This window comes from Olea europaea, chromosome 11 (genome assembly GCF_002742605.1).
Source record: "Olea europaea var. sylvestris chromosome 11, O_europaea_v1, whole genome shotgun sequence".
Classification (NCBI taxonomy): domain Eukaryota; kingdom Viridiplantae; phylum Streptophyta; class Magnoliopsida; order Lamiales; family Oleaceae; genus Olea; species Olea europaea.
Window position 1 is genome coordinate 29,307,062 of NC_036247.1, and position 19,431 is coordinate 29,326,492.

Genomic DNA, 19,431 nt, shown 5'->3' on the forward strand with positions numbered 1-19,431 from the left:
AGCTTGCAAATCTCAAAATCCACATATTATTTCTCAATTTAGACCCATATTCTTACTTCTACACCTACATAAACAATATTACATTCTAAAAACCTCCACAAATTCAACACTCACATACAATATGAAAATCTAAACATTAATATAGTTAATTAACAACTTGAAGCTTATCTTAACAAGAAGAAGATCGCCGGAGATAAATTGAAAACGTCTATCGATTGGAAACTGACCGTAGCTTTTCCTTGGTTTTGGCCGACTATAAACAAATGGGAAAGTGACTGTCTGAGAGTATTTTGGGATTTTGATGTTTATAATCAATTTTCATTTTTTTCTCTAAAAACTAGTTAAATATTACTTTGAAAATACACACGAGTTATTGGGTCATTTTCAATAATTTCCTCCAATGGCGTAAGACATTTCTCACACAAGCCTTATCGGCCCTCACTGTAGAGGTCGGTCCCACATTAAAAAATAAAATACAATGGGACCCATGCGCGTGTTCTAACAGGGGTATGTTTTACGGATCCAGTACTTGTAGCACCTCTCAATGGGGAACATACCCCGATACATGTACACCTCTCAAAATAGACCGTGCACCTCTCAATGACGTAAACCCTAAATACGCACACAGTTGATATAGTCCCGCCATCTTTACCCAATATCACCTTATAGCACCTCTCAATGGCGTAAACCCTAAATACGCACAGAGTTGATGTAGTCCCGCCATCTATACCCAATATCACTTTACGGCCACTGCGATTCATCTTTATTAACATTACGTATACTATTTTCACGAATAAAAGCACCACCGACTGCAATCTTTTCATGCTCAAATCCCAGATTTCTCCGTTTCTGTACCGCTTCATTTGTCCAAATTTTTAGTAGTTTTTACAACCAGAAATCTCATCTCAATTATAGTCTTTTAATTCAATAATTCTCTTTCTTTATATCTTTACTTTCTGGAAGAACCGAGCAGAATATCAATACAATGGTGAAAACCAAAGCCCAATCGAAGAAGCCGCAAAAACGCGGAATAGACTTCAAAGTAATAATTTGCAACTCATCAAATATTTCAAATTTAATTTGACAAAAAATCAATATCAAGATGTGATATTGAGTTCTGACTTGTTAAATTGTTTTTTCAGAAAATAAAGAGGAAAATTGGTCGAAAATTGCCGCCTCCGAAGAATGCTACAAACACCGAAATCAAATCCAAAGCAATAGTTCTTCCGGAGCAGAGTGTAGCCTCTGAAAAGGCGGGTTTAGCAGTTAGCAGAAAGGGTTTAACATTGAAGGAGCTGCTTCAGCAGACAAGCCATCATAATTCTAAAGTCCGGAAAGGTGGTGCCTTTTTTATTAATCATGTAATTTCTGTTCCATTAAATAGATGAAAATTCATCATACATTCAGTTGAAACAAGTGCCAAATCTATCAATGTATAACTGCAAGTAATTGTCACAACTATGCTTGAAATAAAGGCGCATTGATGATGCCAAGAGGAGAAAATTTGTGATCAGATATTACTTAGAACTATTATGTAAAATTAGTTTTGTAAAGGTAGGATTTTTGCGACACCATATGTAACACATTTTGTTTGATCAGAAGAAACTTGAGAAAGGGGAAAGGTCACAAAGATAATGCACGTTTATTATCATGTCATTGAGCCTTATGTTACATGAACTATATTTTGTGCAAAGATAACTTTGTTCTGAATGCTTGATTGAACTAAGGGAAAATTTACTGCAAAGATAAGAGAACTGGAGAAACTTGACATGAGATATTTTTGTATAACTATGAACGATTTGTCTTCTTTCCCTCAGATTGTCAACGTTGCAATGTTATTTCTATGCTAATTGATTAATTATTGAGTGGTCAATGTGCGAAATTTTGTATTGTATGTGGTTTGATTCTTGTCTTTCTTCTCGTTGATTTTGTAATGAGTTTAACATGAAGGCCCTGTTGTATCTCCAGATGCATTGATAGGTATTAAAGATATATTCCTTAAGCACCCTGCCGAGCTAAAATTGCATAAACTTGCTGTTATAGAGAAACTGCGTGAACGCATTGGAGATGATGATAAGTTGGTCCGTGAAACACTGTATCAACTTTTTAAGTCAGTAATATTCCCTGGATGTAAAGAGGTAATTTTAGAAAATATAGAGTGCTTGCATAGATTATATATACTTCATTTAATATGTTTCAAAGTGGAGATACTTTGGATTAGGATAGTTACTGGATGCATTTTATTTATTTTTAATCTAATGCATTTTATTTTATTTTTAATCTCTTGATTTTAATTATTTATTTTCTTGACTAAATTTAAGAACATAAAATAAAATTTCTCACTTATTGTTATCAGTATGTATTGGTAGCACTTCAGTATTACCCTGTGTTTCTGATAGCTGTGATTTGGAGTTTCTGCAATCATACCCTGATTCATCTTAGGATTTTGCAAGTGATGTTCTTCACTGTAATCTAAAGATGCTTGTTGAATGGATCCTTTTCCTTAGTAACCTTGATAGAACAGCCATGATAATTCAAGAAGCTGGACTGCCGAAATGTCTTAGTTGATCATTGTCTTTTCTATTATGTGCATCTCAGTTTAAAATATATGTTGTTTTCTGCATTCCAAGAAAACCTGACTGCCGAAATTCTGTTGTGTTATGGCTGGCCCATATTAATGCGGAAATGTGTACATGACTATAGGTTGGATTTCTTTCCTTTCCTTTCTTCTTCCTATTCGGGAGTAAGGGAGTTCTGTTACCTGTCAAAAGTTTTGGTTGAATTTTTCAATTTGTTTTGGAATTTTAATTTGAAGTTCTGAAGGATTCAGTGTAATTCCTGATATGTAGTTCTACACACATTCTTTTAAATCTCCTATTGTTCTATTAGTAGAATTTATACAATTGTTTGGGTCCTAATTAAACATCATTAATATAGAGTTATAATGGATAGGTAAATAATGTAAAACTAATTATATGAAACACACTCAACATTAGCCTCACACTGATATGATTGCAGACATGGAAGTGAAAATTTCAAAATGAGAAGAACATAAGATTAGAAACTGTCATCACTAATCATTCTCATGACATTTTAAAACAAAAACATGTTCCCACTGGCAAAATCTATTCGGCATTGAATACAATTCACAATATAAATACCTTGGCTTATTTAAAAAATTGCGTCTCTCTTCCTACAAGCACTGCATTGTACTGACTCACATTGGATCCTCCTAGCATTTCAGAGTCTGTCTATGCTTGTCTCAACCACAAAAACACAAATTCTTGAATTTCACATTGTAGCAGAAGAAAAAAAAATATGGAATATTTGGAAAGAATATATTGGGTCCTCTAGATTTTGAACTCGCATTTTCCTATTTTAAGATTTAAGTCTTTTGTTGTAATACGGATTTCATTGGTTTTATTTCACTTCCGCATTTCCCTTGTATCCAATGTACGCATCTTGGTATTCCCATTGTAATTATGTAATTACATAATGGCATTTGTTGTTGCCATTTTGCAGACGTTATTTCCTACTGAGAAAGCTCGGTTCAAACTTTCTATAGTAATTATCTGTCAGTTTCCTCTTGTAGGATAACCAGGGACCATTGATTTCCTTGATGATGGCATACATATTCAATGCAATGACCCATTTAGCAATTGATGTACGCTTGATGGCTTTCAGTTTTTTTGATCTTGTTGTCCAGTACAATCCCTCTTCATTTTCCTTATATGCTGAAAAGGTATGGTCAACGTCTTTCTAGTTGTATGTTTATTTTTGTGGTGATCAGAAAGAGTTCCCTATATTTGTTGAATTGTCGTGGAGGGTCTTTACCACCGTTTGTGAGGCACAATATTTAGCATTTATTTGAACCCTATTTTTTGGGAGAATAAATTTTCTAATAGTGGTTTTTTTAGAGAACGTGTGGTGAAAATAAGGAAAAGTTTTGGATTTATCTATAAAATTATTTTATTGGAAGATATAATGCTTGAAAATGAGTTTGGGAAAAAATAAGATTTTAAAGAATGGGGCTCAATCAGGGGCTTAGTTTAGCATGTCCACTTATTCTCATTTTATTTCATACTCGCGTGAAGGAACCAAAAGAATGTTTGTACCATGTCTGAGTTGATTTAGCTGCCGAAGCTGGATATTTTTATATCTCTACTCCTCCTTATTGTTGCATCTCTATAGTTATAAATTAAATTGTTGAAAGTTCATTCTTTCAGTTTTTGATGTCTTGTCCTCTTGTTGGAAAATGGTAGCTGATGTGATTTTACATTGAACATTGTACTTCTGTAAAGTTGTTATCATCTTGCTTCTCTGTGGAGTTTGTTACTTTATTCCTGGTTTGCCGTTGATATTTTAAATCATATCTGCAGATTCTCCAGAATTATGAAGACATTCTGCGCAAGAATCAAATTTTTCTAGAGGATAAGAGCAAGTTAAAGAACACTTTTGGTGGACTGGTTCACTGCTTGTCATTGTTGCAATTTGATGAGAGAGAAAATGACTCGTCATCTAAAAATGTATCCTTGAGTTAATTAATGCAACTAGCAAATTTTAGTTTAGTTAATTTTTAATTATCTGTCATGTGATGTCGATAGAAAGATTTTCTCTTCCACGCCCCAATTCATATGTATTTTCTGGTGACTAAAATCAACAGCTACCTTGTTATGCTTCCATTGATGATCTCTTTGAAAGCAACAATGTCACAACCTCACAGCTTGTCATCCTTTGTCTCTGCCAATTAATGCATGTGAAACTACTCATTTCCTTTTCTGGACATCCCAATTGAAGCCCACTTCTTTAAAATAATCACTTGCTTTTGTTAATCTTTCCCTTTAATATAAAATGATCTCACTTACACTTTTCATATACTGAAAGTTAAGACACTTGACCGATGACTTTGTATCTCACATGAGATAAAGTGCATAAACACTCGACCTTTTGACTCCTACTAAATAGTTGCTCCCTCAATGGAAACGTTTAAATTGGATGGGGGTGGGGAAGGAATGAATGTTCTTTCTTTCTTCTTTATAAGGTCATTTTTCCATTAAATATGCAACTTCTTCACAAATATCTTCTTTAGCTTTTGTCAATGCGTACTATAGTGAACAACTTGAGTTGTCTATGTGTCGATGTGTTATTCGAAAATTTTATAGTTGTGGGTTAATTGGCGAGGTGTTTTGTCTCCTTTTGTGAGCTGTTTCTTTAGATTGAATTCTTATACAAAGCTAATTTTTGTAGAATACTCCTGCTGGAGACATTCTCCATGCTTTTGAGTCTGAGGTTTCCAGAGAACCGACCAGTATGCGCTTTAGCTTTTGTACTGTCTTGATTATCTTCAAATTTTTTACTTAACTTTCCCCTAATTGGCATGATATTCGTGCTTTTTTGCTTTCAAAACAGAATCTTTTTTTTTTCCTCTCTCTCCATTTCTTCATTTGAAGGTCTTTGATATCTTATCTGGGTTCCAATAACCTTGTTTGTAGGATTTACTGAAGTTACCAAGAAATTGAAGGATCTTTTGCCCATACTAGTTACTTGTTTTCAAGATTTCATGCCCATGGTTCACACAATTTCTCAGCTTGACGCACAATCATTTGACAGTATGCTATTGATACTTCAAAGCATAGATCTCATAGTCAGGTTTTTGGTTTGGGGGATTGGTAGAAGCCAACAACATACACAAACTCTTCTGCCTCCTTGGCAGAAGCCTGACACAACTACTAGCGATCAATTTATCTCACTAGCGGTGCTAAAGAAGTTGTGGGATATTTTTCCCCTAAACTTAGTTCATCACCAATCAAAAAAGGTATAATAATGGCATTGTATGGACTACCATGGTCTATGAACTCCTTTGCACTCCATATCTATTAATAATTTGAAATTTCTTTCTGGCGTTCATTTTGAAGGCCAATTTATGCCCTTCTTCCCACCAAGTTAATGTTTTGGTACGTTTAAAAGTGAACCACATCTCACCATGAATGAAATTAATCACTGAATACGAATGTGTGTGGCAAAACCAATTGCTTTGCTAGAGCTGCCCTATATCACCGACTTTTCTTTGTTTGATCTGATTTAGCCCTGTTTGGTTTAGATAAAAATCAGATTTTTAGTAGATTTTGATAAAATTGATGAAATATATGGTTGAAAAGTTGATAAAAATTGTGGGTCCCATGAAACATGTGGTTGAAAATGAATTTTAGAAAATGAGAGCCAAACAAGGGCTTAGTTTTTTTTTAATTTTTTTAATGATAAGAGTTCTGTTTTCAACTATGTTATTGATTTCTACTACTAGAACCTATTTTATGTGGCTAATCATTTTATTTTTGCATTTTTCTATTTGGCCCCCATTATTTGGATTTATAATGGGGGAATAGTGTTTTTTTTGAAAAATAGACGATTGTAAAAGAATGAAAAGTTTTTGATTTGTGTGAAATATTATTTTATGAAAAATTGTGGTTGAAAATAGGAGAGAGAGAAATTTAAATTAAATTGATGAGTCTTAAAGGGGGCCAAACGGGGGCTTGGTATATGGATATTTTACTTTCTTGTTTTTTAGTACTCAACTTGGCCATTGATGGCTCTTGCTTATCTTCAGAGGAACATAAATTTTTTTACTTTGTTCTATTTATGCTGTTGCAGGATGATGATCGTATATTCATGCTGAATATTGTAATTACTGAAATATTTTTGCAATTAAGTAACTGGAACTACCCTTCCCCCGCTTTGCTGGAAAAGTTTCTGGAATTCATTGAGAGATCACTATCTACAAAGGTTCATTTCTGAACTTCTTTTATTTGAATCTGTGAGTATATGATGAAAAAACACAATTAGCTGATAATACCATGAAATGCTCTCTCTTCAAGCTTTATTAACATTACTTTATTTATAAACCATTAAATGCAAGGGATATAGCCTTATAAGTCCTTGGTCTTTAAGTTTCTCTTTGTTGATCCATTGAAGCTCTTCTAGTTATGTCATTAGTTGAAGCAGAAATGTATTTATACCAAATAAAGTAACACAATGAACATTGTTTTTTGCAGACACAGTCAAATAAAGGGTTTAACGAAAAACACTTACTGCCACTTATATCCTACATCCCAAAACTAACCATCGGAATTTCAGGTCATTGGAGATCTCGTATTCTCCAGGTTTGTTGATCTTGTGTTGGTTTGTTTGATTGTTAAATAGTTGCCTAACACGTTGCCTCAAATCATGCTTATTTTTCATCTTCGTTAGCTTTTTTTAATATTGAAAGTTACTTGGATTATGAATTCTAAAGACGTAGATTTTTTTGCAGTCTTTTACAGAGGCTTTCATGAACTGCAATCCAGAGTCTTCAATGAAATTAGCTTGCCTTTCTACGATCAACGAAATGCTTGATCCTGTAAGATGTCTATTTCCTAGTTCATGAAAAACTTTGGAATTTGTGACGTCTTTTCATATTAACTAGACTGCTCTTCCATATCATACAAAAATAATGTTGGGATGTTTTAACATGATTTTAATCGGCAATTGTTCTCTGGGTTATTCTGATGTTGAAACTTTAGGATCAATCTATGTAGGCATAATATCTTAATTGTTTAATATAATATAATGATCATAATCATATGCTCCACCTTAAGTGTATTTGAATAGATTTTGTGGAGATGCAATGGTGGTTGGAACAGGATGGTCTTTTAGGATCTTCAAATTCATCACTTCCTATTTATGTTGTGACGAATAACATGCATCCAAGACAAAACTTAAACATGATAATTAAATTTTTATGGTGAATTGGATGGCAATCTGTTGGATTTTATGCCCAATATTAAAGAGATAAAAAACGGAAATCAACACAAGAATTTTACGTGGTTCGGCGATGTGCCTACGTCCACGAGAGCGAAGCGGAGATTTCTTTATTCAATTGTGAAAAATAGGGTTACATGCGCTCCGCTCCTCTCACTCCGCTCCGCGCCGGCATCGGCCCATTTGATCCAGGGCCTGTGTTCCACTCTACATGAGCCACATGCACAACACAATCAAATAATATAATTGTTTTGTTATATTAATCAGATTTATAGGGTAGTTATAACACAGAGCTTATTTTCTTGACTGCTGATGTTTTAAAGTGCATCAATAACAAGAACAGTATTGCTGTTAGTCTGTTACTGTAAAGAGTTTCTCAGCTTTAAAGAATAGATAGAATAGTTCACAAGTAGTTTGTTATTATAATGGTTCTTGCAGTTTTTGGAGTAAAAGAGCAAGTCCATTTATCCTTTATACCTTTTTATGTGGTACAAATCAGTTTCCTTTTTCTCCCTTGGGAGTGGGTAGGAGGGAGGTAGAGGATTTTGCAGACATGATTACATTTTCTTTATCTGTCACTTCAGTTTGATATTATCAAAAGTATGATCCAAATTTTCACTATGGTTTCTGTATTGGTTTGTCACCTCAACTTTTTATCCAAGAACAGGAAAAAAACTGGCTATACATGGATAGAACTGATCCTACAATATTAGACTATCAGATCACTTGGATACGGGAGCTTGCTCCATTGCTAACTTTGTTAGGTGACAAAAACCCTACATGTTCCAAGGTATCTTCTTGCATTCAAGTGCTTGTTTAGACACATTCTCTTAGTTATCTAGCTATCAAGCTTTCGTTGTTGTCATTGTCATATGTGGATGATTACTATTCTTGCAGGCTGTGTTGAGCCTTCAACTTCGCCTGGGACAAGCTGCCCCTCCCAACTCTCCATTTTCTCAGGAATTTGACAACATGCAGTACATTATGAGAGACTTTTACAGTAGTCATATAGATGAAAGTAAGGACCATGCATTTAAAAGTTTGATTCTACTTTTCTTCATTTTGTGGATTCAGTTTGGCTCGTGGGTAACTCACTGTTCTAATATTGTAGGAAGTTTATCCTATGGTCCATTCATAAGGCTCGCTGAAGATGTTCAGGAAATCTCAATATGTTGCCTTTATTATTTCTCTTTCATGGACTCACTTCTCCTGCAGTCACTTGTTCCATGTTGCTTGTGTAAGTATTGAGTAACAGGTGTAAGATCTTTTGAATTCGTTATTTTAATATTCCATGCTAGTTTTCTGCTTTCTTATATCACTATATGTGCGAGTAGCAATTTACTTGAATCTGACAAATATTAACATGTTTTACCTGTTCCATAACATCTTTTTGATCCAGGAACTTTAACTAGTGTTCTGTAATAAATTGGCTTATTTAATTCTTTTAATACTGTTGAGGATTATAAATATGGTTATCTGATCTTTTTCAACTGGAAATTATATTGATTCCTCTTGTCAATGCAGTCTTCTCAAAATTTGAAATCTTGGTATAAATTTGACAACGCTCCAGAAAGCATACTTGAGCTTGTAGGTTTCTCTTTGGTGTCTGTTCAGTGAAGCATGATTTACCTTCATTCTCCAACGGCTGTCTTGTGTGAAAATAATATTCTCAAAACATTAATGTCAAAGTGGGAAGTGTTTTAGATTTTAATAAGGCTTGGTATTTTGTTTATGTAAGTTTTTAAGGACGATTGTAATACCACTGGCAGTTAAACAAACTGCAGATATGGATGGAAAAGAATTAAAAAGTTCCCAGTGCTATCATATGCTAATTTGTTGGGGGTCTATTTGTGCTTTTTCTTGATTTTCATTTATGTGGAAATATTGATGGGCAGTGCTTCTTGTGTATCTGAAGTAACACAAAAATTGAGATAATTTTTGTTGTTAAAATAAAAGGGTGGAAAATGTATATTATAATATGCTCCGAAGTATGCAATTTTTAAACATATCCATTCTTTTATAAAATTATTCAAGTGTTTCTCTGGCTATGCCACTGCAGGTCCTGATTTGGAGCCATCTTTACTTTTTAGAATCTTGGAAGTTCTGCACTCGGCTTATAGAGCTGGGCACATCCAAGTTGCTGACTATATTAGCTTTCTCGTCACTCTACTCTCACAGTTCCAAGTTTATCCTGGTACTTCCAATTGAGTCTTCATTGCATGTCTCGTTCTAGTAGTTTAATTGCCGTTACCTTTTTGCTATTTATATTTTGTAATAGCTGTAGCATTTTATAAGCTTTTTCTAACACTTGGGTTCTCCTCCCCCCCCCCGGGTCAAGTAGTCTTACCATTTGTCAACATACTGGTTAATATTTGTGCTTGACTTTTCCCTTTCTGGATTATGTTGCTTTTCATTGTTTTCTTTTTGTTTTGGGGAGTGAGAGTGGAGGGAAGTAGTTCCTGACTGTTAGTTTATGATCTAGTTCTATACAATTGAGGAGTTTGAACAAGCTTTACAGTGTCAATTTCTAAAATCAGTGCTTGCACACGAGGAAAATTCTATCAAGTGAAAAGCCCTGGACATTGGACCTCAAGAATTCATTAAGCAGGATATAGCAATTGTAATAAAATCAAACAAAAATGAATAAACAAGAAAATTACTTCCTGTTTGTGACTTGTCTGATTACTAATTGGAATGAAGAACCACATTCCTGATTTTACGCCCATCGTTGACTGCAACTAGATGGTTCAAATCTTGAATTGAGCAAAACAACCTGTCTTTTGGTAGCAAGATTTGATTGTGAAATTTCTCAAGTTCAATCTGGACGTAATTGCGCTTTAAACAGAATCTTGACAGTTTGTACCAAGTATGGATCTTGAATTTGTCTATAAACAAAACTATGAGGGTGTTTGATAGATATTTTTATGTAAAAATGAATTGATGTGAAATGTGTGGTTGAAAAATAAGGAATTTTTTTTGATTTACGTGTAATATTATTTTAATAAAGAATGTGTGGTTGAAAAGAAAAGAGAGAAAAATGCATTTTGAAGAAAATGACTACCAAACGGAGTCTATATACTCCTTGCATATGTAATAACAATTTATTGTAGGCTGTATGTGCAGGGAGAGAAAAACACATTCACCTGTATGCTCACAGAATGTTATTTATTTATTTATTTTCCGTGTATTTTCCATCACCTATCTCCACTGTTTTCGCAGTTATAAAGACTCATAAGCCAACTCTAACATGTCATTTTGGATTCTATATTTCAGTTTGAAATCTTTAAATAAAGCAAGGTTTGTTGCTATCTTTTAACAAATTTTCTCTCTACTGATGTGAATATAGAAACAGTTTTTATTCTTATCTACTGTCAGTAATAACACACATGTTCTGGACTTATCTAGTCATATGCAATACTCATGCATCAGTCTAATGGATCGTTTAATCAACCCAGTTAATTTTTTCAGGAATTTTGTCAAATAAATTTCACAAACCAAGGAGTTTGGACGTAATTAAGAAAGCCAGTAATAGTTAAGTGAGCCAAACACATTAGAACTCTACCCTGATAATTAAATTAGAAGTTTTTTTTGTTGTGCTGGTTTTGTGCTGGAACACTTTGCTGATTGATAAGTCCAAATGTTTATGTGATGGTTATTAGGATAATTTTTGGTGTGCATGGTCGGTTCAACACATTGGAACAGGTTCTCTGATAGGACCCTAGGCAATAGGAACTCAACAATGAAATAAACTGTTACTTGAATGAATTACTGGAAAACAAAGGGGAAACAGATCCAAGGCTTTTCGAGAGGCTTGGTCTCTCCCCACAAGACTCAACAAACGTGAATGCCCATTCCCTGTCCCCCTACTCTCACATTTATTGGCACTTCCTCACTCCCTCAATTCCCCAAAGTACCCCCGATAACTAACTAATAACAGATAGAGAACTAAGTTTGATTCCCTGCATCAACTCTTGCACCTGCCCTGCTGACTGTATCACCTTCTTTCTTTCTTTCTCCTCGTGTATGTAAATATAGTGGGTGGTCTATCATTCCCTAGCTTGGTGCAAGGCTTTTTGTCAGTCTTTTGACATTAAAATAAGGGTTTAGAAGACTATGATTTTTGTGAAATACAATGCATACAAAGATTGCACCAAAGTCAGATTATTTTATTTCCCTTTCAGTCATTATGATGTTTCCTTGGAAGAATCTTTCATAATTTTTCTGTAGGATTCTTCATTTATTTTCTCTTAATCTCCTTCTAAACTCACATTTTGAACTCATTTTTGTTATGGTCGTTCAAATAAATATTGGACTGTGTTGCAGAAGAGACCTATCCTGTTGTGAAGCATGAAGCAAGGTCAAATCGTGGGACTTATAAATCCGTTACTAGTATTGTTTGCTCTTGCTTGTCACAGATTGGTGATGCTCATCTTGTTTTCCAAATGCTGGAAAAAATAATTGTTGATCTGATTGTAAGTTTTCTCTCCATCTTCTTCCGTCCTTTCTTATTAGTGATTTTACTTCCCCATTGTTGTGATATACAGATTCATGCTGTTATTTTTCTTATGCTTCAGTGTGCCAAACAACCGGTGGATAATATGTGCGGTCTTCTCAGACTGCTTATCACATTCGACTCCAAACCCTCAAAACTTTCTGAAGAGAGTATCATCAACATGAGTCACACCCTTCCAGAATACTTGATGGATATTGTATCCGTAAGTCATTTTTCATTTATTTATTTTATTTGAGATGTATGTATAATATTCTTGATTATCTTTTACTGAATGAAGGTGTGCCTTTTTTTAATACACCAGACTGACTGATCAAATCAGTCATGCTGTAATTTCTTTTACCTTGATGATGCTAGGATGAAATTTTTGCAGTTGTGTTCAATTAATTGAAAGAAACCACTTCTGTTAGGTTCGATAGACAAGGCATTTCCACAATTACTACACTATCTGGTTCTTACCACGAAATCTCTTGCTTCTATCAACATCAGCTTTTGTATGAGTGGGTTGGAGTATGTGAACATAGAATTGGCCAAATTCTAAAGAGGAGTCAATTTTGATGATCCAAGTCTGTCCCAAATTGAACTTCCATTTGATATTGTGGAGGGTAATGCTTATTTCATGTCTTTTGTTAAGCCTTCTCCCGTTATAACATGACAAGGGGTATAATCAGAAATTAGAAACTCAAGTGATTTAGTTAAGCCTTCTCTCACTATAACATGACGGGGTATAATCAGAAATTAGACACTCAAGTGATTTGAATTTTTAGTAACCAGAATAACTTTTAGAACAAACTGAAGTATTAATCTAGAAGAATGAAATGGGACAGAGGGAGTAATTGTCTATTAAAACATAGTGGGTAAAAGTTGCGAAATAATGCATGTATTTTAAACCTCATTTCAAGACTAAAAATTGCTTGTTTGGATATGAAAGCCCTACAGCTGTTTTCTTTTAAGGCCATCTCAATTCAAATTCTACTCATGCAGCTTTTCATAATGAGCATCACTTAATTGAATATCATTATTTCGACGCAGAATGATCAGGAAGACGATCATGAGCCCAGTACTGCTATTAGTGTAAAAAGGAGAGATTATTACCTACTGCCTCCCTTTCTTCTATTCCATAGGAGCAACAGGCTGTTGAGTCTCGTGTTAAATGTGATGGGATCTTGGGTTTCTGAGACATGTTCATTGATTGGTAGTGATAATCAGACTTCCTTCACAATTGATTCTTCGAGTAGGCTATGTGCCATTATCTCTATGCTTCTCCTTATGGATGAAGATGTCAAGATTCAACGGATTCTTTCATCGTGCAAGATGCAAATTAAGAATATATTGCAGAATCTGAGCACCTTACTCGTAAGGATGATAATATTCGTATCAAATGATATTTTATCACCTTGTATTCTGGATTTTATCTTGAAAATAACTTGCAATAATATAACCATAACATCGTTCTTCATTTTACAGTCTTCCGTGGAGATCCAGTTGACCATAAGAGAAAAGCATAAGATTCAAAGTGCTCATGATCAACTGAAAGCGGTCACCAGCAAATTATTCAGAGACTCAGAACTTGGGAGGAACGGCATCAGTGAGTGAGTAGTGCGAGTTACAGAGGCATTCTTTTGATTTTTTACATCTGCGATTTTGTATTTCTAGCAGATGTTACTTTTTTGCTTCTGAAAGCAAGAAAAGAAAATAGCCACATTGATTGCTTGTAAGGTTAATTATGAAAGGTCTGTAAATTAATTACAAGCAAGGAGATTGTTTGTGTCATATTGATGTTCCGTTGAACTGAATTCTTGGCTCCGTTACTGCATTGTCTAATTGTGGTGCTTATTGCAGTCAAATAACACAATTTAAACTTGGCTCTCGTTTGTTTCCCATTTTTTCTTCATTAAAATGAAAAATATGACCGTTATTCATCAAATCAAGCCACCAAATTTGAATTTCTATCTCTTGTGTCAATGTGTGAGATCTATAACGGTTATATTTTTCATTCTCATTTTTACATTAATGTGTTCCAAACGGGCTTTTAGACAATTTTTTAGACAATGTAACAGTTATAACTCGTCGTAACATAAATTATTTATTGAACTTCACATGAAATTGTCGTTTGCATTAAACCAATCCAATGTTGATTTACAAGTCAATTTATTGTTGAAGAACTTTTTCTCATCGGACAAAAATGGTATTAACAATTCAAAAGTATATAAATTTGTCCACCGTAAATTAAATTTTTTTAAATTTATATTTAAAGTGTTTACTAACATCTAATGTAAAAAAAGACGTGCTTATTTTCAAAATAAGATCGAAAAAAATTACATAAAAACTTAGCCGACCAAGCAAAATATATAATATTATATTGGATAGTACTCAATGAAGTTAATCTAACTATTTTGTATACGAATAAGGATGACAATTTATGGTGGCTCTAATTTCCTGTTCACGAACTTGCAAGCTTGTACTATGCTCGATCTTTAATACATTGAATTGTATTTTACATTGGAATATGGGTTGATTTAGAATTCTTAGATTTGGTGTCGAATTGTTGACTAGTTCTAATATTGTTGAATTGTTATAAGCAGTTGGATTGTTGTTTGATTTTTTATTATTATTGTTGGGATACTGCAGTGTTTTAGTTTTTTATGCATTTAAATTTTGAATTATTGATTGTAATTGTAATAAGGAACGATTTTTCTTGTTATATATGAATTTTATTCTAACGTTGGTTTTTAAAAAAAATTTATGTCATAAAAGCCCAAAGCCCCAAAAGTCCCTGGCTCGTTGGAGGGAAAAGCAATAAAATTAACTCGATCAAAATTATTCTGGCGCGTCACCAAAATCTCTAGCTTTTGCTCTCGAATTCCCAATTCCAAACCTGAAACAACTTTGAATTTTTTCTCTCAGCCTCTCGCTCTAGCTCTCGACGCTGCATATCATCATCGTCGATCTGAGGTGTGGACACTTTAAATTCTGAGGTTTGTTTGTCTATAAATGCATATAATTCATAAATGAAATTTGACCATTTTGTTGGAATATCTTCATTTCTTGAATTTCTCAAAGTTCTCCTCCACAGTGACTACAGTGCTACGGCGGAGGAAGATAGCACCACCACAATTTTTTCCGATTTGCACACAGACATCATAGAAGCCCAAGCGGCCAAGCCCACGTCCTCTCTAGTTTAGACAGTGCCTATCGCCGGCACAAGCTGCTTCCTCCACTACCCCCGGCTTCACTTAGGTTCTTGTACTGCAATTCCTTTTTGAATCATTTAATTTTGGAAATTTGTGATCTTTTATGTTATTTGTTAATTGTTATGATTTATGAATTTCGATCTAGATTAAGATTTGGCTGGTTTACATGGCAGTAATTGCCAGAATGAAATATGTTAATTTAATGTTTAGATTTTTACTTGAATTGGATTAATGATCTTGTTAATTCAAGATCTCATTTCTTTTCCAACAGACTCTTCGTCCAAGTAAAGGCCCAGGAGTCTTATCTATTATCAATCTTTGTATAATCAAACAGCGAAAGGAAAGAAGAGAAACTGAAAAATGCAATCAAAGATCAGTGCTTTCTTCAAACCCGATTCTTCTACACCAAAAGAAGATGAAGACCAGTCTCCATTTACCGTCGATTTTGGCGATTATTCTGAAAAAATTATAAAAGGGCCAGAAATTATCACCACATACAAGCGCAGGACTGCATGCTTAGATAGGTACAAAACCCAGATTCCATATTGCTTAAATTCGAAATCTATATTTTCAGTATACTTCAAATATTAGAGGTCCATTTGAAGTGATATTCTTTTTTGGTTGTGCTAATTTTTAGGTAATTGTTTTTATGTCGATATTTTGTGCGTGTCCATTTGATTGAATTTCTTTTTCTTTTCCTTTTTCTTTTTTTAAATACTAAGGGCTCGTTTGATATTTTTTTTTTTTTAAATACTAAGGGCTCGTTCGATAGTGATTTTGAGAATTAATTTTGTGACCGTTAGTGAGAAAAGTAGTTCCAATCTGTGAGAGAGGAAGTCAAGAATGACAGTTGGAACAGTGAAAAAAGGGTTAAAATTTTGATTTTGTGGAGAGAAAAATCAATACCAAACATGCACTAAGATACCCTAATTTGGGTTCATTTTTCATGTATGTTTTTATGCGATTGTTTTCTTCAACAGTTGTATGAGCTTTGTTAATGTATAGTAAATTTATTAGCAAAGAATCAATGAATCAAGATTCAGAGGAGAAATTCACAAATTTGAGACTGCCCAAGTGTGGAAACGTTCTGAACAAGAAGAGAAACTATGCCCAATTACACTTGGAGGTTGGTCAGTCTAATTTTTTGCTGCACACATGTAAAGAATGCGGGTTCAAGTATGCTACTGGTGATGAAGGTGATGAGAGGATTCACAAGACAGTTCACAAGAATTACACCCATGGTATTTCATTCAAGGTTGTTGGTCTAGAAATTATGCAGGCAAAGATTTGCGTATAATATTTTGATTATTTTAGTCTTTGTTTAGTTATATAGCACTTGATCATACAGGGTTGGCGAAATGAAAAGATTATTGATGTGCCTTTGCTTGAAAGAGGGCGAATTATTTTGGTGCAAGGCGATGATCCTCATACTCAGCAAAACAAGGTACTTTATTGCAGAATGTTCTATTTTTTGGTTGATGGCAAACATTTAGTTCAATTTCTCAATCTTTGAGATGTTTACAAAAATAGTGCATATTCAGATTCAGGATATTGTCAAGATGATGGAAATGGAACTTGGAGACGGGTGGATACTCCATAAAAACTGTAAGGTTGTTATCAATTTAATTTTTTGTTGTTTTGTAATATTATATATGTTTGTCTCACATGGATTCTAACTAAGATATTGGATTCAAGTAATTGTTTATTGAAGTTCAAGAAACTTTACTTGCAAGTAATTGTTTATTGAAGTTCAAGAAGCTTGAGCTGTGTTGGTAAATAGAGATAATAACATGAAGCTTTAGTTATTAGTAAGAGTTCTAACTCCATTCAATGAACGTATACATTCTGAAGATCTACAAATACGAAAACTGCTCTCCCTCCGAAATTCATCAATATGGTAGATAATAACAAGGGATAAGGGAGTTTCTCCTATAATTGCTTCTCATTACTCAGCGTCTTAAAAAATTCATCATGGACAAAGGTGCTTTCTTTATTAGAAAATAATTTGTGAAAATTAAGTAGTTATAAGGTATTAGATTATTGTATGTGTGTGTATATATACATATATAAATTAAAGTTTGCGAAAAAGAAAACATAACCTTATATGTGCACTGTCTGCTTCAATCAATATTCCATATGTTTGCTAGTGATCAAACTCTAATTTTTCATTTGGTTGTATACCTCCACAGGATTTGTTTTGTATATCCAAAAATAACCTTGTCTGCTTAGAGTTTAATTATTAAATTAACTGATGCATGTTTCTTTACTAGAAATTAATTAAGGAAAATCTTAGAAGTTTCAAGGTTTGGGATTTTTGGTTACGTATATTGAGGTTTGCATAATTGAATAAATTCTCCACATTAATTTCTTTTTTTAAGATATCTGCAAAGCAATATCATGGGAACTGTAATTTTTTCTTGTTATTTTCTTAGTTGCATACTATATCAATAGACTTTCATATATTTTAGCTACCATGTCCAAAGAGAGGACCTATTATACAACTCGAGAAAGTATAAGTTTTCATCGAGTTCAATAGGTCGTTACTTGAAATTAGTACGTTATTTAGCATCAGATGAGCCTCACATTCAAAATCTTGACAGTTTTTTCGTAGTGTTGCTGAATGGATCCCGAAGTCATAGTTGAGATGCAAATGCTTCAACTTGCTACTCTGCTTGAGTTTCGTACTGAATGTCTGTAATCTTTATTCGTTCCTTTATCTGAAAAGTGCAAACACTAATTTCTCATTCATAGAATACCAAGTTAAAAACCATTATCTGGCAAATTTCAAAATTTATGCCTTCTCCATGATTGTAGGTTTACCTATTTGTTTCTTCCCAGAGGGTATCTGGATGTCTAGTTACAGAATCAATAACGAAGGCATACAGGATATCCACAAACTCAGTAATCAAGAAAGATGATAGTGACACTGCAAAAGAAACAAGGACTAGTTCGGTTTCCCTTCAATTTGGCAATGTCAGTTTTGAGAGGGAAATCATAAGAAGGGATTCTTCTGCAGTAGAGTCAGAGAAAGGCATTGATGGAATAATTTTGTGTGAGGATGAGGCAGTACCTGCTGTTTGCGGCATTAGAGCCATTTGGGTCGCTCCCTATAACAGGAGAAAACGCATAGCCACTAATCTACTTGAAGCAGCAAGGTAAGCAAAATTATTTTATTTTCCGGACCTTCTTATTTGACGTCACTGGAAGCTCTATGAATTGTAATGTTTCTTTGTTAACGCAGTTAGTGTAATTTTATCTTAATTGTAGAAAGAGCTTCCACACAGGCGTAACTCTTGAACACACACAGCTAGCCTTTTCTCAACCTACCTCACTTGGAAAGGCTTTGATATCCAGTTATACAGGAGGTTCTTTCTTGGTCTACACAACGGCTGATCTATACTAAGGTTGGTCATGCATCGTTACTTGGATTGTGCAATTTTTTTATTTTGTAATCGGTTAGCTTTTTCTATGTTTTTCATAACCGATCCCAAGCGTGACCAAAATAGGCAGATTATGGTAGGTTGATATCAATGTCTTTTAGTTCTTTTAACTTGGGATCGACCAAAGGAGGGTGATTGTGATAGGTTGACTTCAAGGTCTTTCGGTTCTTTTAACATGCATCTTTTTACTTAGCAACATGCTCATGTAGTAGTGAAGCGATGAAATTTATAGTCACCCTAAATTTATTGGGAAATTGCTTGGTTTGTTGTTCTATAGACTGATTCAAATTCTTAACATACACTATTGTCCATTATTTTAGTTGAAGAATTTTTCATTATGAAAATTATCTGTTTTGTTGCACAATTTCCACACCATTTTATTAATCTCTACTTATTCATTTATCCTAAAAGTTCTTATCATAACAATTCCTTGATAAATTTGAGTTGTTTTCATGATTTTAATTCAAACTTAACAACCCGTTTAGCCCTCATT

General features: G+C 34.0%; 2 protein-coding genes across 9 annotated transcripts; both read left to right on the forward strand.

Annotated features, from left to right (window-relative positions):
• The first annotated feature begins 641 nt into the window (after window positions 1-641).
• LOC111403998 lies at window positions 642-14,110 on the forward strand. Of its 5 annotated transcripts, XM_023032692.1 has the most exons (18): window positions 642-1,042; window positions 1,143-1,338; window positions 1,969-2,138; window positions 3,593-3,742; window positions 4,380-4,526; window positions 5,248-5,308; window positions 5,493-5,815; window positions 6,649-6,780; window positions 7,050-7,157; window positions 7,307-7,393; window positions 8,462-8,584; window positions 8,692-8,812; window positions 8,906-9,031; window positions 9,854-9,988; window positions 12,118-12,266; window positions 12,369-12,509; window positions 13,337-13,660; window positions 13,772-14,100. In XM_023032692.1, exons 1-18 carry the CDS (start codon window positions 986-988, stop codon window positions 13,898-13,900), a joined length of 2,679 nt encoding a protein of 892 aa, XP_022888460.1. In that variant the 5' UTR covers window positions 642-985; the 3' UTR covers window positions 13,901-14,100. The 5 variants fall into 5 exon arrangements, with proteins under 5 accessions (XP_022888460.1, XP_022888461.1, XP_022888462.1 ...); XM_023032693.1 differs by lacking the exon at window positions 7,050-7,157 and having other exon boundaries at window positions 986-1,042; window positions 13,772-14,110; XM_023032694.1 differs by lacking the exons at window positions 13,337-13,660; window positions 13,772-14,100 and adding an exon at window positions 12,715-12,904 and having other exon boundaries at window positions 986-1,042.
• Window positions 14,111-15,134: 1,024 nt separating this feature from the next.
• Window positions 15,135-19,285, forward strand: LOC111403999 (protein CHROMOSOME TRANSMISSION FIDELITY 7-like). 4 transcript variants are annotated; one of them, XM_023032699.1, is made up of 8 exons: window positions 15,135-15,282; window positions 15,381-15,544; window positions 15,833-16,022; window positions 16,516-16,753; window positions 16,847-16,942; window positions 17,040-17,108; window positions 18,313-18,653; window positions 18,766-19,285. In XM_023032699.1, the coding sequence occupies exons 3-8, from the start codon at window positions 15,859-15,861 to the stop codon at window positions 18,899-18,901; spliced, it is 1,044 nt and encodes a 347-aa protein (XP_022888467.1). In that variant the 5' UTR covers window positions 15,135-15,282; window positions 15,381-15,544; window positions 15,833-15,858; the 3' UTR covers window positions 18,902-19,285. The 4 variants fall into 4 exon arrangements, with proteins under 4 accessions (XP_022888467.1, XP_022888466.1, XP_022888465.1 ...); XM_023032698.1 differs by having other exon boundaries at window positions 15,136-15,282; window positions 15,368-15,544; window positions 15,770-16,022; XM_023032697.1 differs by having other exon boundaries at window positions 15,136-15,282; window positions 15,770-16,022.
• Window positions 19,286-19,431: the final 146 nt, after the last annotated feature.

What these genes read in the sequence shown, in the direction of transcription:
- LOC111403998 (XM_023032692.1), top strand. Translation starts at nt 986, where the DNA reads ATGGTGAAAACCAAAGCCCAATCGAAGAAGCCGCAAAAACGCGGAATA. An exon ending in GGTTTCCAGAGAACCGACCA is followed by an intron (nt 5,309 to 5,492) that starts GTATGCGCTTTA and finishes CCTTGTTTGTAG; the next exon opens with GATTTACTGAAGTTACCAAG. An exon ending in TCAACGAAATGCTTGATCCT is followed by an intron (nt 7,394 to 8,461) that starts GTAAGATGTCTA and finishes ATCCAAGAACAG; the next exon opens with GAAAAAAACTGGCTATACAT.
- LOC111403999 (XM_023032699.1), top strand. Translation starts at nt 15,859, where the DNA reads ATGCAATCAAAGATCAGTGCTTTCTTCAAACCCGATTCTTCTACACCA. An exon ending in AGGACTGCATGCTTAGATAG is followed by an intron (nt 16,023 to 16,515) that starts GTACAAAACCCA and finishes TAAATTTATTAG; the next exon opens with CAAAGAATCAATGAATCAAG. An exon ending in CCCATGGTATTTCATTCAAG is followed by an intron (nt 16,754 to 16,846) that starts GTTGTTGGTCTA and finishes TTGATCATACAG; the next exon opens with GGTTGGCGAAATGAAAAGAT.